This window comes from Saimiri boliviensis, chromosome 1 (assembly GCF_048565385.1).
Source record: "Saimiri boliviensis isolate mSaiBol1 chromosome 1, mSaiBol1.pri, whole genome shotgun sequence".
NCBI lineage: Eukaryota > Metazoa > Chordata > Mammalia > Primates > Cebidae > Saimiri > Saimiri boliviensis.
The window spans coordinates 166,711,053-166,725,767 of NC_133449.1; the positions used below are offsets into that span (position 1 = coordinate 166,711,053).

The 14,715-nt window shown below is 48.2% G+C and overlaps 1 protein-coding gene across 2 annotated transcripts; it reads left to right on the plus strand.

Annotated features, from left to right (window-relative positions):
* The first annotated feature begins 2,475 nt into the window (after nt 1-2,475).
* Nucleotides 2,476-14,715, plus strand: FAM53C (family with sequence similarity 53 member C). 2 transcript variants are annotated; one of them, XM_074379955.1, is made up of 5 exons: nt 2,476-2,772; nt 6,099-6,328; nt 6,724-6,781; nt 9,970-10,754; nt 11,719-14,715. In XM_074379955.1, exons 2-5 carry the CDS (start codon nt 6,251-6,253, stop codon nt 11,974-11,976), a joined length of 1,179 nt encoding a protein of 392 aa, XP_074236056.1. In that variant the 5' UTR covers nt 2,476-2,772; nt 6,099-6,250; the 3' UTR covers nt 11,977-14,715. The 2 variants fall into 2 exon arrangements, with proteins under 2 accessions (XP_074236056.1, XP_003933991.1); XM_003933942.4 differs by lacking the exon at nt 2,476-2,772 and adding an exon at nt 3,013-3,227.

Below are 14,715 nucleotides of genomic sequence, written 5' to 3' on the forward strand. Positions count from 1 at the left end.
TCGGCTGTTCCTTCCTAGGCAGGGAATGGAGAGTCTCTTAGAGCCAATGGATTCCACTCCTTTGGATGACCTCCTGGATGACTGGCTCCAGGCCCTGGAACCCTCAGAATATGGATGGAAAGTATCCTCTGCTGAAACCCATTGGGGCAGGGTCAGAGACGGGGTTCGGCCCATGAAGGCACAATTAAGATGCTGTTCAAAACAGTGGCTCAAGAACAAAATAATACAAAGGGGGCAGCAGGGAAGAAGAGCAGGACATGAGTAAAAAATTACTGGGAATAAAAAGTGGAATAAGGAGATTTCATTATGGGCAGGAGTGTTGGGCTACACTGGGAGGCTATGTAATAGATGATGAAAGGGGATGTAACCTTCCTTTGAAATGAGGCTTGAAACTTGCAGGGTTTTTTTTTTTTTTGGTCTCAGTTTCTTTCAGTGTTTTGCAAATGAGCCAATACCTACTTTCAACTCAATCATGTAATTAGTAAGCTTGGTTAATAATACAAAGGTGAAAAGCAAGGGCTTTTTGAATCTCTTTTAGACTGCTTTTTGATACTACCTTTACCTATCACGTGAGCAGTCACTTAACCTCCTGGGCTGTTTCATTTGTCAAAGAGAAGGTTTTGTTTCATTGGATGACTGTAAGAAAAAATGAGAATATAGGCTGGGCGTGGTGGCTCACGCCTGTAATCCCAGCACTTTGGGAGGCTGAGGCGGGTGGGTCACGAGGTCCAGAGATTGAGACCATCCTGGTCAACATGGTGAAACCCCGTCTCTACTAAAAATACAAAAAATTAGCTGGGCATGGTGGCGCGTGCCTGTAATCCCAGCTACTCAGGAGGCTGAGGCAGGAGAATTGCCTGAACCCAGGAGGCGGAGGTTGCGGTGAGCCGAGATCGTGCCATTGTACTCCAGCCTGGGTAACAAGAGCAAAACTCCGTCTCGGAAAAAAAAAAAAAAAAGAAAAAATGAGAATATACATCAAAGTATGTAGGCCACGTGTGGTGGCTCACACCTGGAATCCCAGCACTTTGTTTTTTGTTCTTTTGTTTTGTTTGTGGCCCAGGCTGAAGTGCAGTGGCATGATCTCAGCTCACTGCGAGACCTCTGCCTCCTGGGTTCAAGCGATTCTCCTGCCTCAGCTTCCGGAGTAGCTGGGATCACAGGTGGGCGCCACCACGCCCAGCTAATTTTTGTATTTTTTAGTAGAGATGGGGTTTCACCCTGTTGGCCAGGCTGATCTGCAACACCTGACCTCAGATGATCTGTCTGCCTCAGCTTTCCAAAGTTCTGGGATTACAGGTGTGAGTCATCATGCCTGACCATTCCAGCACTTTGTGAGGCCAAGCTAGGAAGATCATTTGAGGCCAGAAGTTTCAGACCACCCTGGGCAACATAGCAAGGACCCTCTCTCTACAAAAATAGAGATAAATATGCTGGGCATGGTGGCACACCCCTGTAGTTCTAGCTACTCAGGAGGCTGAGATGGGAAGGACTGCTTGAGCCCAGAAGTTCAAGCTGCAGTCAGCTATAATGTTCTCACTGCACTCCAGCCTGAGCAACAGAGCAAAACCCTGTTTCTACAAAAAAAAAAAAAAAAAAAAAAAAAAAAAAAAGCATGGTGTCTGGCACATAAGTGCAATTATGGGAAACCATGTGTCCTATCCTTCATGGCTCCTGCCTCTGCTCCTTTTGCCAAAGGGAAATAGGCAGTGCAAGGTAAATCTCTCCACCCCTATTTTCTCAGTTAGGATTGTACCTCACTTTTCCTCTACTCTTTTTCAGTTTGCAGACTTTGTGGCTCCTGCCTCCCCATCTCCCTGGCTCAGTGAGGAAGACCCCCACCATTGGCTCTACCTTCCAGCTGATCACAGCTATTTACCTGTCCCAGTTATGAGTAAGGCAAAAAATATTTACAGAGAACAGATGTCTTTCGGATGACTTTCTACTAAGTGTAATAGTGAAGATTACTTGCATTACTGCTACTTTCCAATCAATTTTTTTAAAAAATCGAAAACTTTGCATTACAAAGAGATCACAACATGAAGGCATTGTTTAACGCCTCTTCTTTATCCACTTTTTTGCTTGTCTCCCTGAACCATCTGTGAACATGAGACTCAAATTTACATAAGAGCCAGAAACCATCAACCCAACCTCTTCACACAGTAATGTCTACATTCAGTCTCTTTAAAAAAGACTTAAACTTTGGCTCATGTGGGCAGTGGTGGTAGTGGTGGAGACTAAATAAAAGGTGGTTTTGTCTTCCTGAAGTGGAAATGCAGCGCCGTCAACATCTTTTCCCCATCTGCCTGTTTCCTCCGTCCCTTTCTGTTTAAGGAAAGTGTAACCACCGTACTTCTCCCCACCTCCCCGCACCTCCCCCCCCTCCACGCACCTCCCCCCACCCAACGCAAGCAACTGAAACGCCTATGATGTCATAATCACAATCCCATTACCTCATCCTGCTGAAGGGGGGAGCGGAGAGGGAGGAGAGGGAGCGAACAGCCTTGGGCTATCCTGAGCTTTACAAAGTGTTCTCGGTGAGGGCAAATTACAAAACCTAGTGGAAACGGCCCCGGAACCATTGTAAGTCCTGGGTTTTTAAGGTTCATGCCGATCCGGCAGCTGCAAGAGGGGCTCCTGGGACTCAGAGCAGGCCCTGATCGGCGCTTGGACCACACTTCCCAGCAGCCTTCACGCGGCGGACAGGTCCTTTGCTGGGGGAAGGGGGATTCCTTCGAAGAGGTGGCCGTGGAGGGCGGAGCAGCAGAGCAGGTGAGGGGCACTGTGGCTAATTGCGTGACGCGGTCCGAACCGAGTGGGAGGCTGCAGTTGGGCCGATGGAGGGAGGGAGGCCAGGGGCGATGCCTTTGTTTACCTTCTTCCGACGCGGCCTCCCCCGCGGGTTTCAAGATGTGCCTCGGACTGGGACTGTCCACTTTCTGAGATATTTTGCAGGGGGTGACTCGTTAGTAAGGAAACCACTCCCATCCCTAAATCAAAGCGCCAGGCTAGTTTCCGACAGCGCTATCTGAGAAAGACGTTGAGAGAGACACCGCACGGGGCTGCGGCCTCCGCGGGTGGCTCGGGGGGATTCTGCGAGCCGGAGCTGTCCCCCTACTCTCCTCAGGGACTCGTTGGTTCGCCCCAGCGCCTTTTAAGGGCACCGTGGGGCGAACGGAGCGCTCAGAGCTGCTCCGGCCGTGGCCCTGGGAGCTGTAGGAGCCGCGGTAGGTGGCCGAGGGCAGGTGGCTCTGGGGCCTCGGGGCGGGCACCTCAACTGTCCCTCCCTCCTTCCCTCTTTCCCCTCCCCCAGTCCGGCCGCCCGCGCGGCCGGGCCTAGCAGGCCGCCTCCGCGGGGAGAGCACGGGACCCGGTGGGGGAGGGGGTGGCGGAGTGCTAAGTCCCAGACCCTCCCCATCCCTTGCGTCTTGAGTTCGCTTCCCGCGGCCAGATGATGGAACCTAGTGTGAAGAGGCGAACGCCAGCCCCCCTGAGCAAGCCTTGGCGACCCCCACCCCCCACCGCGGACCAGCGGACGCCTCATGCCCCACCCCGCGGGGACAGGCAGGGCAACAGAGGGATAGCTTGAAGATTGGAGGGGCCTAGCCTTTTGCTTCTTCATGGGGGTGGGGGGAGGGGTGTTTCCCACTTGTCACCCCTATCCCCACCAGAACCATATGGAAGAAGACGCGGAAGGTCTCCACTTACCTGTTCATGCACCTCCCTGCCTTCCTCATGTTTTCCATTAGTCTCCCCAAGAGGTGCAGGGCTGGGACCTGGGGGGAAGGTCCCCAAGGGATTTGTGACTCTCCTTCCTCTTGGCCTGACTTGATTCTACCTTGTCTAGATTCAGTACAACCTCAGCATCCCTAAAACAGGAGGAGTGTCAGGGGTTACTGCCATCCAGTAGCAGATGGGGTGGGGGTCCGATCTTTATTTTAGGGGGCTGATGGTGGAGGAAAAGCCTGGACTGAGGGTTAGGCCTGGTGGGGTTGCTGAGAGGGCCTAGCGGCCTGCTGCTCTGTGAAGGGCTGAGCCCTTGTGCCAGTTGTTAAACTGAAGTTTTAACTTGTTTAGTGAACGTTCAGGGCTGTCTCTACCCTTCAGATATACAAAATGGAAGGGGAAGGAAGGCAGCAAGATCGGGCTTCTTACACTTTTTTCAATGCCTGCTTGAGAAAGAGGAGGCCCCTCGCGGAGCTGGTTTGCCTTCTTTTGTGTCCTGGTTTGATTCCTTATGGCTTCCGTTCTGTTCCCCCTCTCAGCCTGGCCTGTTTTAGGAAACTCGGGCTGAGAGTATCAGTTGCGTGGTGGTAGTTGCATTGTTCCAATTACCGCTGTGTGTGGCCACATCCCAACAATTAAAATGCAGAAAAACACAAATTCACTCTCTTCGCTTGATCCTAGAGATGGTTGAGAGTTTGCTGTTTGTCCAAATGTCTTTCGAAAAGCTAGAGAGTTTGTTTCACTACCCTGCTCCTCATAGCTGGTTAGCCTGAGGCCTGGGGTCTCTAGGGTGAAATCCTGCACTTAGGTTTCCTCTCTGGTTGATCTTTGAGGGCAGAGTTAAGAAACCAAGAGCAGAAGTGATATAAGCTTTAGCTTCTCCCAAAAGAACATAGGGGAAGCAGCTGAAGGGAGCTCCCCGGAAGCTAGAATTTTGTTCAGGGTGGTCATAATTATGCATGAAAATAATAGTTAACTCTAATGATGATTGACTTCTCTTGCACCTTTCTTCCAATGAACTCCAAGTACATCCAGGTTTATTTCTTTGCTCTTCCTTGTGGCCTCCTTCTGAGGTGTGAATGGGTTAGAGATGATTTCCTCTTTATTGTAGAGTGGTCTGCCCCCAAGGTCACAGAAGGAAGAGCCCTCTTGGGCTTTTCTTAGTGTGCAAGTGAGGGAGGATGGTATTCAGCCAGAGATAGACCCTTTTGCCTTCTTCATCTTACTGATATCATTACTTCTGACATTCTGAGGTCTTGAAGATTCACAAATGGAAATGAGAAATGGTAGTGTATGTGGACTCCTGATTTTTACAGGGTAGGTGGTACCTTTTGTACATTTCAGTATGTTGTTCCTGTGACAGGTTTAGATTATTCTGCCTACTTTACATATGGGTAAACTGAGGCCAAGAACTATTAAATGATTTGCCAAAACTCTCAGAAAATTAGATTAATAATTAGATTTCTTGATCATTTGTTCTCTTGACTAGCTAATGCTGCATACATTCTCTGGTAAGCTGTCAGCTTGCTGGTCATTTCTGGGAATAGACAGAACAAAATCAAAACTCTGGCTTAACCTCCCCTTTTCCCTTGAGCAAGGCCCCTTGGGTAATTTTGTGGGCTTGAAGCCTGTTCTCTGATGGAGTAAGTTTGCTTCTGTCAGAAATTGACCATGAGAAAGAATCTTCCTTAACTGTATCCATGGTCTTTGCTTCAGATCAGGCTAAAAACTTAGTCGAATGAAGTCATGTAGTTGTTTATAATGTCCGTGGAGTTGAAATGTATTGGAATTACCCTGACCATTTCCTTATCCTCTTCCTATTTGATAAGAAAACATACACAGTATCTATGGGAAAACAATAATAATATTAGATATTTAGGCTGTGGGAGGACATAAAATCCTATGTACTCTGGTCCAAAGCAGAAAGTCATGCCTACAACCACCGTTCCTCCTTGTTCTCTTATTACTATCTCTGTAGTTTAGGAGAAGAGTACCTCTTTTCACTTCTGACTGGAAGATAAAATACTGGGCTGATCTTGATGGAAATGATCGTTTGGGCATCCCTCTCTCTCACTTGAGCAGCTGTTTTCTAAGTGGTACTTGTATTCCATTTAGAAACAACAGAGCATGAACCAGGTTAAGAGTGGCAAATAAGTTTCAACTTGATTGCCAACTCTATTTTATTTCGTATCTAGACTGCCAAGTTCATAATTTCTGAAGCTATGTTTAGGCTTAGCAGGAAAGAGCTGTGATCAGTTGATGTCTGCCAGAGGCCTGGCTTACGGGTGCTGTGGTATGTGTGCCATGCATTTTCCATCTCTGGACCAGGTGCATCTCTAATATCACTTGGGGCTGGTCCCTCTAATTGGCAGACTCAGCAGGCATGACTGGAGAGGGAAGTCCCAATGGTGCTAGAATGGTGCTGCAGTGGCAGAAGACGGCTCACGAGTGAGGTCTGGAAGAACAACAGGGAAGACATCCATCATTTGCTCCAAAGTGTGCAAGTCAAATCCTGGGGAGAATCATGATAACCCTGATCACTGAGCAGCTACAGAAGCAGACTCTGGATGAGCTGAAATGCACACGCTTCAGCATCAGTCTGGTAAAAGACCAGTCTTCCTGCTTCTCCACGACCCCTTCCCCCTTTTTTCTGAGGCTGATTGTTGCTACTACTTTACTCTTGTCCTGTGCTGTATGAATCATGGTACTTAACCTGGAAGAGCCCATTAACGGCTCAAAACCCAGCCCAAAAGGAAGGGGGCAGGGATTTTTCCACCTATATAGAAGGGACAGCTAAACCTGGGTGGAGAAGGGTTTGAGATGGTGGAAGATGTGGACTGTTTGACTTACTAACTTTGGGAAGACAAAAGGAAGAACGCTTAATGTCCCTAACATCCCTATAGCTCATGAATTGCAGAGGAGAACTGAAGAGGGCTTCCTAGAAATCTGTCAGTGTGTCCTGAATCCAAATCATGATGGATATTCTCTCTTTCTTAGCCTTTGCCTGATCATGCAGACATCTCCAACTGTGGGAACCCTTTCCAGCTTGTGTCTGGTAAGGCATCGTGTGTGTTTGTGTATACCCATGCCTATCTCCACACATTTCTATCATTGGTTTCCAGTGACCAGGGTTGGCAAGCCTAGCCCTAGAACTTTCTTGCCAGGGTCAACTTCTGAGATTGGTAGTTGTCTTTCATGTTCTAGCATGAAAGTTATCTGGTTAGTTTACTCTTATTCTAGCTCTGTGGGGACTTGTATAGTTTAATTTTTTTTAATAGCTAATACATTCACATGGTTCAGAATTTAAAAAATAACAAAAAGGTTATGCTGAGAAAAATCTGTCTTACTCTCCTGTTCCCTATCTACCCAGCTTCTGCCACCTCCCTAAAAGTATTAGTTTCTTTTCAGTATATGTGACTGGAATTTTTTTATATGAAAAGAAGCAAATGTATATATTTTCTTCTCTCTCTTTTTTTTTTTTTTTTTTTACTTTAAGTTCTGGGGTACATGTGCAGAATATACAGGTTTGTTACATAGATATACATGTACCATGGTGGTTTGCTGCACCTATTTTATTTCCACATTTTTAACACAAAAGGTTGCATATTATATATCATTTTGTACCTTTTTTAAAAAGAGAAACTGGCCTGGTGCAGTGGCTCACGCCTGTAATCCCAACATGTGGATCATGAAGTCAGGACTTTGAGACCATCCTAGCCAACATAGTGAAACGCCGTCTATACTACAAATACGAAAATTAGCCAGGCATGGTGACATGTGCTAGTAGTCTCAGCTACTCGGGAGGCTGAGGCAGGAGAATCACTGGAACTTGGGAGGCAGAGGTTGTGGTGAGCCGAGATTGTGCCACTGCACTCCATCCTGGACAACAGAGCAAGATTCTATCTCAAAAAACTTTAATATAGCTAGGAGATCTTTCTCTATCAGAATGCTGAGCATTCTCTTATTATCTATAGCTTCATATTATTACACTGTATCAATGTACAGTGGCTTATTTTTTATTTTTATTTTTTTGAGATGGAGTTTTGCTCTGGAGTGCAATGGCGTGATCTTGGCTCACCTCAACCTCTGCCTCCTGGGTTCAAACATTTCTCCCGCCTCAACCTCCTGAGCAGCTGGGATTACAGGCATGGGCCACCACACTCAGCTAATTTTATAATTTTAGTAGAGACAGGGTTTCTCCATGTGTTCAGGCTGGTCTTGAACTGCCAACCTCAGGTGATCCGCCTGCCTCTGCCTCCTAAAATGCTGGTAGAGTGGCTTATTTAACAAATCTTCTATTGATTTACATTTAGGTTATTTCCAATCTTGTTTAGATATATAAAATTGTAGTGGGCCAGGCGTGGTGGCTCACGCCTGTTATCCCAGCACTTTGGGAAGCCAAGGTGGGTAAATCACTTGAGGCTAGGAGTTTGAGACCAGCCTGCCCAACATAGTGAAACCCCGTCTCTACTAAAAATACAAAAATTAGCCAGGTGCAGTGGATCATGCCTGTAATTGCAGCACTTTGTGAGGCCAAGATGGGTGGATCATGAGGTCAGGAGTTCGAGACCAGTCTGGCCAATATAGTGGAACCCCGTCTCTACTAAAACTATAAAAAAATCAGTCCAGTGTGGTGGTGTGCACCTGTAATCCTAGCTATTCAGGAGGCTGAGGCAGGAGAATAGCTTGAACCCGGAAGGTAGAAATCGCAGTGAGCCAAGACTGTGCTGTTGTACTCTAGCCCAGGTGACAGTGCAAGACTCTATCTTAAAAAAAAAATTAGCTGGGCATGGTGGCAAGTGCCTATAATCCCAGCTACTCAGGAGGCTGAGGCAGGAGAATCGCTTGAACCTGGGAGGTGGAGGTTGCAGTGAGCCTAGATTGTGCCCACTACACTTCAGCTTGGGCAACAGAGTGAGACTCTGTCTCAAAAAAAGAAAAAAAAAAAAAAGAAAAATACTGTAGCAAATAACCTTGTACATGTGTCATTTTTGTGCATGTAAAAATATATCTGAAGTATAAATTCCTAGATTATTAATTACTCAGTCAAGGGGCCCATGATCATATAGGGACATTTAGGTGGAGGCATCACTAGTGGACAATCAGAACTCTCTAACTCATGCTGCTGAGCTGTTCTGCATCTCATTTTCTGTTGGGATACCTAGCAAGGAAGGTGCTGTGGCAAAAACATGTTCATTCGGTCTCTTCTTCCTGTTTATTAAAGACTTGCTGGAAACCAGGTATTGTATTATAAGTATAGAACATGAACTCATGGTTCCTGCCCTCATAGAGGTTAGCAGGGGGAAGAACTATTGACTAAATACAGTCAGTATTAATTTTGCCATCATCAAGTCTGACTTCATATGCTTGTCAATTGCTTCAAATATCCAGCCCTTGCAGAATTCCACCAGCTAGCCAGAGGAGTTTGGACTAGGCCCTTAGTCCCTTAATGAGCCATCTCCCAAAAGTCACATTTTTGATTGGAATACAGTGAGTGAGAATCGTTTCTTTTAGTCCATTTTCCCTTCCTTCCCTTGGTCCCTCCATCTCTTTGGATTTAAGGAAGGCCTAGAGGAAGGGATTCGGAGTATGCGGGTAGCCAGACACAGAGGAACACGAGCAGCACAAAGTCTTAGGGTTTCTCAAGCCTGGATTTTACTGTCAAAGGCCTTCCCCACCCTGTCTGCCCTCCCTAGGAATAACAGTGATCTCTTACCTGCCTGATTACCTCTTACTTCTTGGCAGCCCTAACTCCTGACTTCGTGCTGTTGACACATGAGAAGAGGAAAGGCCAAAGAAGGAGAGCACAGGCCTGCTTTTCAGCATACAGGGCAAGAGTGGGGGAGGGGCTGGGGGAGGGATGAACAGGAACACACATAGACCTGTTTGTTTCTCTTGACTTCTTTTACTTTTGAGAGGGAGTGGCAGGCAGTTGATGAAATGTTTTTGATTCCAGGTAGTTTGTCAAAATGGAGGCAATATAACATAGTCGTTTAGAAACCTGGCCTTGGCATCAGACAGATCTGGATTTGAATCCTTTGGTCTTTTAATTGCCGTGTGATTTGGGGAAAGTTACTGAATTTCTCTTATCTGTGAAATGGGGATAATGATAATGATAATACCTACCTCATGAGGTTTTTGGAAAATTTCACATAAAGTGCTCCGTACATTGTATGGCACATGGTAAGTTCTTTAAAAATGTAAGCTATCATTAATATTATTTTTATTGTGAATGCCTTCCAGAAGGTGCTTCCTGGAGGGGCCTGCCCCACTGTTCCTGTGCTGAGTTCCAGGACAGCCTCAACTTCAGCTATCATCCCTCAGGCCTGAGCCTGCACCTCAGACCACCCAGTCGGGGAAGCTCCCCCAAGGAGCAGCCCCTCTCCCAAGTCCTAAGCCCTGAGCCCCCAGACCCAGAGAAACTTCCTGTGCCCCCTGCCCCTCCATCTAAGAGGCACTGCCGCTCACTCTCAGTGCCCGTGGACCTGTCTCGCTGGCAGCCGGTGTGGCGGCCCGCCCCCTCCAAGCTGTGGACTCCCATCAAGCACCGGGGCAGTGGTGGAGGGGGTGGGCCGCAGGTGCCTCACCAGAGCCCCCCAAAGCGGGTCTCCAGCCTCAGGTTCCTCCAAGCTCCCAGTGCCTCTTCTCAATGTGCCCCAGCCCACAGACCCTACAGCCCTCCTTTCTTCAGCCTGGCCCTGGCCCAAGATTCCTCTCGACCCTGCGCTGCCTCCCCTCAGAGTGGCTCCTGGGAGAGTGATGCTGAGTCCTTGTCACCTTGCCCACCTCAGCGCCGCTTCTCCCTGTCACCCAGCCTGGGCCCACAGGCAAGCCGCTTCTTGCCTTCTGCCCGGAGCTCTCCCGCATCCTCCCCAGAGCTGCCCTGGCGACCTCGAGGTCTCCGCAACCTTCCCCGAAGCCGCTCACAGCCTTGTGATCTGGATGCCCGCAAAACAGGGGTCAAGCGGCGCCACGAGGAGGACCCCCGGCGTCTGCGGCCTTCCTTGGACTTTGACAAGATGAATCAGGTGGGACCAGCAAGACTAGGGGAGCTTGGATGGGAGTGTGGGGACTCTGTTCTGTTCCCACTTTTGAGCTAGCCCCTAGCTTCATTCCCCTGCTCCCCTGCCACCCACCAGCAGCACCTCCTTTAGCTCTTAGCTAGGGTGACCCACCATCCCAGCTTGCCTGAGACTGTCCCAGTTTTAGCACTAAAAGTCCCCCCATCCTGTGAAATGCCTTAATCCTGGGAGTTAGAGAAACTGGGGTGAGACCATGTTAAACCTTCCAACAGGAATCCCAAATTGTCCTGCAAGTGGTACTTTCCCTCCCTTTTTTTTTTTTTTAAAGATGGGGTTTCACCGTATTGGTCAGGCAGGTCTCGAACTCCTGACCTCAGGTGATCCGCCCACCTCAGCCTCCCAAAGCTGGGATTACAGGCGTGAGCCACCGTGCCCGGCTTCCCTCCTTTTTAAGAATGCATAAGCTGCAAAAAATCCCATCATCAGTGCCCACTCCTTGTGCCCGAAGCTGGTTTTGCCACTTGCTTGTCACTGCTTCAAAGTGGGTCTGTGAAGGCTGAAGCAAGTTGGGCTGCTATAGTGTAGTCATCTGTTAAACAAATGTTTTTTGACTTCCTAGTGTGAGTGCAGTTATTGTATGCACTTGCTCACTTTTTTCACATTATTCTTTCTAGACCACTGGGTTATACAAACCTCTTTAAGAATAGATTCACTTTTTCATACAGTTGTCCATCCCATCTGCAAACATTTACTGACTGACTAGGCACTGGCAGTACAGAGTAGTACAATGCAGATGTTCCTGCCTGCATAGAGCTTCTAAATCATTTTTTTTTCCTATTGCTTTGAGCAAAAGCTTCTAAATCTAGTGGAAACAGTGGGCTCCAAATTTTGTCAGAAAGTTTACAAACCTCACCCTAAAACCTAGGATTCTTGCCTTTAGGTGTAACTGTCTTCTTTCTTTCTTTGACAGAAACCATACTCAGGAGGTCTCTGTCTCCAAGAAACAGCCCGGGAAGGCAGCAGCATCTCTCCACCATGGTTCATGGCCTGTAGCCCCCAACCCCTCTCTGATTCCTGCAGCCCCATTGGGGGTTCCTCCCAGGTGCTGAGTGAAAGCGAAGAGGAGGAGGAGGGGGCTGTGCGGTGGGGTCGGCAGGCACTGAGCAAGCGGACACTGTGCCAGCAGGACTTTGGAGACCTGGACTTGAATTTGATTGAGGAGAACTAAAACTGAGAGGCTGCTTCCTGGGGCCACACAGACTGACTCTCTTATGGCTACTAACAAGTGTCGAGGCCCCAAGGCTGGGGGCCTAGCCTGGGAATGGGGGTGAGTGGAGGGCTCCGACTCAGGGCAGCCGGAAATCTTCTCGCTCCAGCAAGCTCGACCATGCTGAGAGACTGGCCGGGACAAGATAAACGGAGCTGGTGGCGGGAGGGACAGCCCCAGAGCAGACCCTTCCCATGGCGGCCCTGAGTGTGAGTATCCCTGCCACGAAGAGAGCAGTGGGCAGGGAAGGAAGGGGTCTGCTGACCCCAGCTCGGGGAATTTCACTAGCCCCTTTGCTTCAAAGGGCACTTGTGTCTTAGAATTTGGCCAGGGTGGGGGGTTGAGTCAGCCTCCTCGGAGAAACTGTGTGAGAGTGTGTGCGTGCATGGGAGTGTACTTGTGGAAGGGTGTGTTTGTGTAGCCTTAGGGAAGGAAGGCAGTTGCTCCCTAACAGCAGAGTATCATGATTACCCCCAGGATCTTGAGTTTTTTACAGGATGGTGGGTTTGCTCAAGCAGTTAAGAGGTGGGCACCAAGTTTTCCTTTTTTCTAAATAGCTCTGGAACCAGGCTTGTAATCCATAGTATCACCAACTCTGCAAAGGGTTTCGTTTTGGGGCACAGCAGGGTGTTTTAAGTGCTGTGACTTCAGCTAATGATCTTTTCCTCAGCTCCCCTACCCACCCACTAGCTCGATCTAGTATATTGGGGAATGCAGATGAGGGGGCGTCACCATATTTTTTCTGTGCTGGCCTTTTCGTCTCATCAGATTGTCAGGCTTTATACCAGCTGCCTCTTTTGCCCTCTTGAGTAGAGTTGCACATGGCACATGAGCAACTGAGGCAGGGTTAGGGAGGTTCCATCTCTCTCTTCTCTGCTGGATGAGACCCTTTTCCCCTTACCCTCTGCCTTTTTAGGTCATAGACTAGGTAGGAAGGCCCTATATTGGTCCCCAGTATCTAGTGAGGCAGACCTGCAGCAGAAGTGGCATTCAGTCCTCAGCAGACATGGGTGAGCTCACCGCAGCACTGCTGTTTGGAAGCTAACTGCAGGAAACCAGTTCTTACAAGATCCAGGCCCAGCCTCTTCGAGCTGCTTGAGAAAGAGGAAGGGGTGTTTAGCATTTCCTAGTTTGCTTGTCTTCCACTCCTGCCAAGAAATGTTTATTTGCCTCTAATTGGCCCTTAGAGACCATAGGGAGGTTGGGGCTCACTGAAGGATTGGCTGAGGATGTATAAAGCAAAGGCTGTAAGAAGCAATTGGGAGTTTGGTTGTCATTGGATTGAATTTACTTTTTTGTTTCTTACCTGGAACTTGAGTCTGGACCATTGGTCCCAGTGGCCACAGTGATGGGTTTAAGTACCTTGGTAGGGCTGGCACCAGTGGAAACACATACTAAAGCTGCCACCACAATAGCTTGTGAGTTTTGGTTAGACCCTGCTTGACCAAATTGGACCTACCCTTCTTGTTTATGGCAAGGACATTTTTCTCTTCAATTTCCAGGGTTTCCTAGGACCCAGTTCCTCATGTAAGGGAAGAAGACCAAGGTCTTTGTGTTTTCTTCCTCATGGAATTGAACCTGACATTTTTCTGGGTTTCCGGAGCATCAGTGAGGCTTCAGCCTCCTCATCTTCACTCCAGAGAGGAGGTGGCCATGTCTTCTTAAGCCTTTGGCCCTCAGAGGCTCCTCCGTAACTCCTGGCTAGTTACCACTGGGCTACCAGATCTCTAGGGGCCTGAGAGAGGCCCTCTGGAGAATCCAGGGAAACTGTGAGCCCAGGAGTTGCCCATCTATGGTTTCATTCCTCCCTTGGCTCTTCTCCTTCTTCAGGCCATAATTTCCCTGGTGCCAACTTCTTTTCTTCCTGGGGTATCCTCATCCCTGGGCTCTCTGCTGCAGATTGGTTGTGCCAGCTTCCAACAGGTCACTGGCAATGCCAATGAGGTTTCTGCAGGCCCTAAGCTGAAGAAGTGAGGCAGTGATTCTGCCTCCACTCTTGTTTCCCCAAAGCCCCAGGGCACCATTCTTAGGGGAGAAGGTCTACAGTTATTATTTTAATACCATTACTTTCAGTCTGGTAAACTAAGCTAGTCAGAACTATCATCTTGCTTCCCAATGTAAGAACCCGTGGCCCTGGAACAAGCCTTTTCAAGAAGTGGTTCATGTTGCTTTACACAGTAGATCTGTTCCAACAGTTCTGTGTAAACCAAATGCTATTTTTCAATGCATTTGGACTGCTGACCATTTAAAAGCAGCCTATGATTGCTTCTTTTTGTAAAGCAAGCAACCTCCCTCCACTTTAGCTGTTTTGACTATTTGGATTTTCACATATTGGGCTTACCCAGAGTGGAGCACACCTCCAGGGCATGTGGCTGACACTGGGTAGATGTCTGCATCTGTGCTGTGTGTGTGGTGTGGTTGGCCAGTAGGTGAGTATCCCTGCGTGTGTGAGTGAAGCCACTCCCCAGGCTGGTGCTCTCCTCCTGTGCCCAGTGACTGCCCAGTGGCAGCCCAGCTGCCCTTCACTCCCACCTGCTGCCAAAGTCCCTGTGCTAATGGGATTACAAATACAAAAAGTGGAAAAAAAAATTTTTCGTAAACTTTGTTTTATATTAAAAACAATCCATAAGTCTGTGTGTGTTAAACATGAGGTTCTGCCTCTGTGGCTGTGTTTGAAAAAATAAAGTTTTATTAGAATAA

Bases quoted from the DNA above. Each gene is read 5' to 3' on its own strand.
- FAM53C (XM_074379955.1), top strand. From the start codon at position 6,251: ATGATAACCCTGATCACTGAGCAGCTACAGAAGCAGACTCTGGATGAG. The intron at 6,329-6,723 runs GTAAAAGACCAG...TCTCTTTCTTAG, and splicing joins CACGCTTCAGCATCAGTCTG to CCTTTGCCTGATCATGCAGA. The intron at 10,755-11,718 runs GTGGGACCAGCA...TTTCTTTGACAG, and splicing joins ACTTTGACAAGATGAATCAG to AAACCATACTCAGGAGGTCT.